This window comes from Cebus imitator, unplaced genomic scaffold, assembly GCF_001604975.1.
Source record: "Cebus imitator isolate Cc_AM_T3 unplaced genomic scaffold, Cebus_imitator-1.0 Scaffold497, whole genome shotgun sequence".
Classification (NCBI taxonomy): domain Eukaryota; kingdom Metazoa; phylum Chordata; class Mammalia; order Primates; family Cebidae; genus Cebus; species Cebus imitator.
The window spans coordinates 963,989-971,091 of record NW_016107812.1 but is presented as its reverse complement, the minus strand read 5'-3'; the positions used below and the strand labels follow the sequence as shown (position 1 = coordinate 971,091).

The 7,103-nt window shown below is 63.0% G+C and overlaps 1 protein-coding gene across 13 annotated transcripts in view; it reads left to right on the top strand.

Annotated features, from left to right (window-relative positions):
- FBRSL1 (fibrosin like 1) overlaps window positions 1–7,103 on the top strand; it is an 89,252-nt gene that overhangs the window by 49,660 nt on the left and 32,489 nt on the right. For all 13 annotated transcript variants that reach the window (XM_037733173.1, XM_037733170.1, XM_037733172.1 and 10 more), the window contains exon 5: window positions 3,036–3,065. In XM_037733173.1, coding sequence (XP_037589101.1) covers window positions 3,036–3,065 — 30 coding nt within the window. The remainder of the gene's footprint in view (window positions 1–3,035; window positions 3,066–7,103) is intronic.

The following is a 7,103-nucleotide window of genomic DNA, read 5'->3' as shown; positions in this document are numbered from 1 at the left end:
GTGGTGGTGAGGATGATGGTGGTGAGGATGGTGGTGAGGAGGATGGTGGTGAGGATGGTGATGGTGAGGATGGTGGTGAGGAGGATGGTGGTGAGGATGGTGGTGGTGAGGATGGTGGTGAGGATGGTGGTGATTTGGATGGTGGTGGTGAGGATGGTGGTGATTTGGATGGTGAGGATGGTGGTGAGGATGGTGGTGGTGAGGATGGTGATGAGGATGGTGGTGAGGATGGTGGTGAGGGTGGTGTTGAGGATGGTGGTGTTGAGGATGGTGGTGGTGAGGATGGTGGTGAGGATGGTGGTGGTGAGGATGGTGGTGAGGGCGCTGGTGGCGGTGACACCATCGTATATGTATAATACACTGACTGCATCAAGCATTGCTTTAGCGCTTTGCACACACTCGCGTATTTAAGCCACGCAATAATCCCATGAGCCGTCAGTGGCAACCCTGGAAGTTATGCCTGTTTATAGAAGCATAAACTGAGACACAGAGAGGTCCAGGGACTTGCCCAGTGTAGGTGCGGTGCGGCCCGGAACAGGTGTCTTCTTTGGAGCCTGGGTCTTCCTCCTGGCCATGTCCAGCGTGTCCCTTTGGGGCCTGGGGTCTGTCCTTGCTCCCAGGTGTCCCTGCGTATCCCGTACCCACACCAGGGTGCCATTCCCTGGCCACTGAGCCCAGCCCCAGCCCTGTGAAGGTTGCCTCACGCAGGCAGCTCCCGAGGGGCGGACGTGTCTCTCCTTTTTAATTTAACCCTGATTAATTGCCTCATTCAGTGCCGACCCCACTGCAGTTACACATTAATTCAGTAGGACCTAATAACGTGAATTGATTCCCGCCCCTGCCTGCGCCTGGCTGGCAGTGCTGTGCCGTGTGGTTAATTGGAGGGTCCCTGCAGCACCCTCCTGCTGGACAGCACCCTTCACTGCCTCCTTCCTGTTGGATACATTAAACCTTCGCCGGTGCAACCTGCCTGGCTGGGTCCAGCCAAACACCTGAAAGCTGTGGGGAGATTTGTAACCAGGTCCGGGCTTGTGGGAGCTGCTGGCTCTGGCCCATGGGTCTTGGGGCCAACTGAGGCTCAAGCAGGGATTGCAGCAGAGGCTGAGCAGGTCAGGTGCACCCAGGTGGCCCCATGTGACAAGCCACTTGAGGCCTGGTTGGCCAATACCCTGATAGTCTGCTGGGATCGCAGTTTCCAACTTGAGGGCTCTGCAGTGCAAATTAAGCAGGAAGAGGCCTTACTGGGGGTCCCCAGAAGTCCCACGATGAGGTCACACTGGCACCTAACACCCCTGCAGGCCTCCGGGTGCCGGCAGGGCCGCCTCCTGACCTGCCTCTAGGATGTGCCCCCGCTCTGCCCTGCCAGGCTCCCTGTGCGCAGAGGGCACCCGCAGCTCAGTCACAGCTCTTGCTTTGCCCTCTTCCAGCCCTGGTGGTCCCCTCAGTCCTGGTGCCTTCCTCCCCTCTGCGTTCCCTGCAGGCACCTGCATGCTCAGTCTGGGCCCTCCCCGGCCCCACATCCCAGTCTTTGCTTCCTTTGCTCTTGGCTGAGCCTAGGCAGTTCTGTTCCATACTTTTTCTCTAAACACCAAGGCCCTCCCATATCATAGCAGGGAGATGGAGGCCTCCAGGGGCCCAGAGCTGCCAGCAAGGCTGGTCTGCATGTGGGGTCTTGTGGCCCAGCCCTTGGTGAGCTCCACACCTTTGGCCTCTGGGGTGGGGTGGGCCCACTTCTGACTCAGAGTCCTCAGCGCCTGTGTGGTGGGCCTGGCTGGGTGGGTGCGGGAGGGGCTGAGGCTCTTCTCTGCCTGTCACCCTAAAGGCCAGACTGGGGGGACCCTCAGAAAGGGCTTAGCCATGGCTGTGCAGCCAGAAGAGGCTCCCACCTTCCTCCTCTGTGGGAAAGGATGCCCACCCTGGGAGTCTCAGCCTGGCCCACCAGAGCAGCACACAGCTGGGATAGACAGCCTGGGGGAGCCTGTCAGCCTCAGAACCCCTCCCCTCCAGGGGCCCACCCCAGCTGCCCGGCTCCCCCAGGGGTCCCAGGCCAGGACCTGGAGTATCACTTGCCACTCTTGGGGAGTGACACTTTCTGGCTGCAGAGTGTCTGCAGCTAAAGCGTTTCACACCGTGCCAGGAACGCGGTCACTGAAAACTGCAGCATGGTGGGTGGCCGTGCGTTTGCGTGGACCCACGCAGGAGAACCACACGCGCGTCCGACCGGAGCTCACGCCGCCTGTACACTGGGCGGATTACTTCCCGCTGTGCCATTCATGTGACGTGAATGCATCATAATTGCATTTGCCAGGAAGGGACTTTTTTCCCTTTTTTATTTTCTTAGGGGAGGTTGCAGTGGTTCCTATAGCTTTGTGTCCTCAGTAAAGCTCTGCTTACTGAACGTGGAAAACAGATATTTGTTTTTGGGATTATCACACCCCCACCCTAACCAGCTGAGCTCACAGAGGGTGCTGGCCTCCTGTGTCTAACCCTGAGTGGCTACGCTCTTCCTGTGCTGCTGGCCCCCAGGCTGTTCTGACCCCAGGGGCTCCCAGGCTCCACCCACCATGAGGCACTGGGGGTCCCGGGTCTCCCAGCCCATGTGGTGCCATCGATCCCCTCAGGGTCACAGGGGACAGTGGGGCTGGCCTGGGTAGGAGGCTGGCCTCCTTCCTGGTGCAGGGAAGGTTCTGGCTGGCCTGTGATGGGGGTCTTCGTGGTTGCTCTGGGACCCCATGTCTGCTCTGAGGGTCTGGCTGGTGAGGCCTCCTCTCGGGCTGTAGGGCTGGTCTTGCCCCTGCTGCTGGGGAGTCGGCCTGCCAGTGCCCCTTTGTCCATCCCCCGGCACCTAGTGCTGCCCCGGGCCCAGGCCCAGCTTCCTCCTGACCACCCTGGACCTGGACCTGCTGGCACCTCCCTCTCCCACAGCAGCCAGGGCTGCCCCTCCCATGCCCCTGCAGCCTGGCTGCCACCGTGCCCTGGCTGTGACATTGGTGGGTGTGGGGCCCTGACTCACTTCTCTCTCTCTGTCCTTGCAGTGCGACAGTGAGAGCGGCCCAGATGACAAGGTAAGCCCAGTATCCTGCCCTCCCCTGCTGACTTTGGCTCCTGGAGACCAGGCATTGGTGGGATTCTTCCGCCCGGTCGGGTGCAGGGGCCTCCCAGGCGCGGGGCACCGGCCTCTCCCAGCTGTGGAAGAGCCTGCCCAGGGCTGGGGCCTGTACCATGGCTGGTGGGATGCAGGCCCAGGTCATCAGTGCTGCCCCAGCTGGGAGGTGCCCTGGGCAGGGCCGCTGTGGGATTGGGCATGCCAGCTCCCGGGGAGCAGAGGGCAGCTGGGCCTGTGCCCCGAGACTGGCTCCATCCACCGTGAGGGAACGTGGGCAGAGCCTAGCCCCCCCCCTCAACCCGCTAGCCCCCAGAACGGTGAGGTCGATGCCTAGCCTGTTACCATGCCACGGTTCCCCTCAGCATTCAGGAGCAGCAAAGCCCCTGGTAGTGCAGATTTCTGCAACCTGAGCAGGGAAGGAAGCCTGGAGCAGCCCCAGGCCGTATCCTCTCAGAGCCTAGAGGCAGCCTCCATGGGGCTCTGCTGTCCCAGGCAGCTCCGGGTCCAGGTCCTCCTACTTGTCCCAAAGGCATCACCTGCTATGGCCAAGGAGCCCAGGCCAGGGAGGGTGGGGAGGCCGGGCAAGGCCCTGGCCCGTGACCACTCACCTCGTTGTCTCTTGTGACTGCCAAGGGTCCCCCGGGGGCACCTGGATGGGGGTGAGGGCCCTGCCAGATGTGCCGGGGAATGGACATCCCAGCCTCGGGGACGGCCCTGCAGAGGCCCAAGTCGGACCACGCATGTGCTATGATTCTCTGCCCTGGGGCAGGGCGATTCTGCCCCAGGCTTCCAGGCAGGTTTTTATGAATGGAACAGCTCCACAGGGGGTCTGCACAGGGATTGGGGGCACCCTAGTGGCCCGTGTCCTGGCAGGAGCTGTCTGGGCTGTGGGGTGTCACAGCTGAGGGCCTGGTGGTAGTCCAGATGTTGGAGCCAGAGTGGCAGTGGCCAGGGGAGGAGGAGCTGGGCCGTTTGGTTGTGATGCTCCAGGAAGTCAAGGTAAGTCCTGTGGAAGCCAGAGGCCGGGCTGGGCCGGCTCCTTCGGTGGCCATGGCCTGGGGCCTGGTGAAGGCACCGTGTGGGCCACAGTCTGGGCTCAGCCATGTCTGGGATCTGGCTTCCTGGGCTGCTTCCAGCCGCGGTGTTCCTGCTCGATGTGCCTCTCCTCGCCTGTCCGGGGAGGGTCACTAAGCCCACAGGAGGGGCCTCACCTCGACCCTGAGTGGCATTGATTCGTCCTCAGCCCCAGGCCACTGCTCCTTCGCCCAACTCTGACAGGCCCAGCATTTCACAGGAGTGACATTCATCCTGACCTCGGCAATGAAATGAGGTCACAGGCACCTGGGACACAGCCAGGCACTCACCCATCCCCCACCTCCTTTCATTTAAAAGCAGTTTTCAGGGAAGACTCTCCTCAGCCAAGGGCTGCTCCAAAAGAGGCAGGAAGGAGGGGATTCGGGAACCTGGGGGCTGCTGGGGGACCCCCTCTACTCTCCCCACCTGCTTTACAGAGATGAGGGCAGGTCCAGGTGAAGGAGGTGGCGCTGGCGGAGAAGCTGACAGCTGCCCCGTAACCGCACACACCCACATCCAGTAACCTAGGGCAACGCCAGCCTCTGGGGCCCCACCAGCGCCTGTGGGCTGTGCCCGCAGTGATTCGACCCTGCCTCGGCTGGAGGACGAGGGGTCCATGGGAGAGCACGGGCTGAAGGAGGGCTCTAGGATGGGGTCAGGTGGCATCTGCACACTGGGGCGTTTGTCTCTCAGACACCTGAGCAGCCCAGGGGCGAGGAGCAGCTCTGAGTGCGGGAGGCTGGGGTCCAGACCAGGGCTGTGCACACAGGTCCTGGCAGGACGGGGTCCACGTGCAGTGCCGGCGGCGCTGGGGCTTCTCCGAGGCGTCGTGGCCATGGGGCCCGAGGAGGACGGCAGGGGCTGGGGAGAGGGGCTGCCAGCCTGTGTCCCGGGCAGTGTTTCAGGCCACGGTCACTCAGGAGAGCAGAGGGGCCTAGTGGGGTAGGGTGGGGAAGGCAGCTCCTGGCCGTGGCAGTCTGAGGGCCGGCGCACGAGGGGCATGGTGCTGGCAGAGTGAGCAGGCCCTGCCTGCTGCCCTATGTGCTGCTGTCGGGGGGAAGCTCCCGGGATGGGCAGAGGAGCCGTGCTTTAAAAAGCCCCCTGGCGTGGGGCCAGGAAAACCAAGGGGACCTCTCCCTGTTGGCCCATCATCCTGTCCTCTGTGTGACCCTGGGGTGGGCTCTGAGCTGTGTGTCCCAGGCTGGCTGAGACGGAAGCCAGAGGTGGGGACAACCCTGGTGCGTTCTGGGGGCCGGCAGCACGTCCCAGGCTGCAGTGAGAGGGAGGGGCCCAGGGCCTTCGTCCAGGCCTCTCCACTTCTCCGTGGCATTCACACCCTGGGCTCGGAAGTTTGCTTCCTGAGTTTGGGAGAGGCAGGAGGGCAGGAGGCCTCAGGTCCCTCCTGGTCTTCAGCGACCAGTGTTGGGTTCAGATGGTCAGGAGAGGCTGCACGGAGCCCACACAGACGCACACAGAGGCTGAAGCAGGGGTGAGAACTCCGCTGGTGCCGAGGGCTTGTCCCCGGCCCTCCGCCCTACCCACTGAGAGCAGAGGCACACAGACCTCCGTCCCTGGGCACTGCTGTGCGAGCCAGGCACCCCTGCCAGGCAGCACCTGGGGAGGCAGGAGGGATGGAGTCTGCAGGTCTGGATGGCAGGATTCCTGCATCTGAGACAGGAACGTGGGCGCTTCGCTGCTAGCAGGGCCCTGAGCTCCTCAGCAGCCCCAGACTTGTGCAGAACCCATCTGTGAACTGGATGCAGAAAGAAGGCCCCCGAGTGCCCACGTTCACAGGGATCCTTAGAGACCCTCACTCAGAACTGGGGAGCTGATGGCTCACGTGGCCTGGCTGCTTCTGGTGGGTGGGAGATGGAGAAGCCACAGACAGCGTCCCGGGTGAGGTCTGTGGGTGCTGACCCAGCAGACGTGCAGGGAACGGCCACAGCCCTCCCCACGGAAGCGGATGCCTGGACAGGTGGCAGTAAACCCCAAGAAGACCTCTGGGACAGAAGGTACAGGATGAGGGCCTCTGGGATGGACAGTGGGGACGGCACGGGAGGAGGGCCTCCTGGACGGGGCGTGGGGAGGGTGTGGGGCCCGCCTCGGGCTGGAGCTCTGTCTGGGGTGCCAGCTCCCACCAGGCCAGCCGTGCCCTGGGGACTCACCCTGGGCTCTGCTGCTGCAGACATCTCCCTACCACTTCCCTTACACAGTGTAGCTCAGTGCCACCCCTCCCCAGAGGCTGCCCGCCCCGCAAAGCCCCTCCTGGCCCATGACAGCTGGTGGGAGGCTCAGGAGCAGTGGCCACATGGCCCCTTTGCAAGTCTGTGGTTTGTGTCCAACTGCTTTTTTATTGGAAAAGCTCGGGGTGAAGAATGGCCTGGGGCTCACTAAGCAGCCTGCTGTGTCTCGCCAGGTGGTGGCAGCCTCTCTCCTTCTGCTGCCAGTGGCCAGTACGGCTGCCTCCAGGACAGCTGTCTGGCCTGTCTGCAGGAGCCCACCAGGTAGCACCCATGGTGCCGGGCCTTGGCCAAGAGCACCAGCCTGGAAGGGGCAGGGCTCAGGGATGGCGGCATGGGGTCAGCTATGACGTGGGGCAGACCCCACCAGCAGCCCACCATCCACGGTCTCCGTGTTCTGTCTGCACAGTGGCGCCACAGTGGGGCCTGGGCAGAGGGGAGAGCTGCCCACCACCCTGAGCACGGTCCTCATCAGGCTGGTGGAAGTCGTGGAGCAGGAGGTCCAGGATGGGTCTCACCGGGCTGGTGATTATGGTGGAGGCTGATGTTCAGGGTGGGTCTCACCGGGCTGGTGAAAGTCATGGAGCCGGAGGTCCAGGATGGGTCTCACCGGGCTGGTGGAAGTCATGGAGCTGGAGGTCCAGGATGGGTCTCACTGAGCCGTAGTGGAGCTGGAGGTCCAG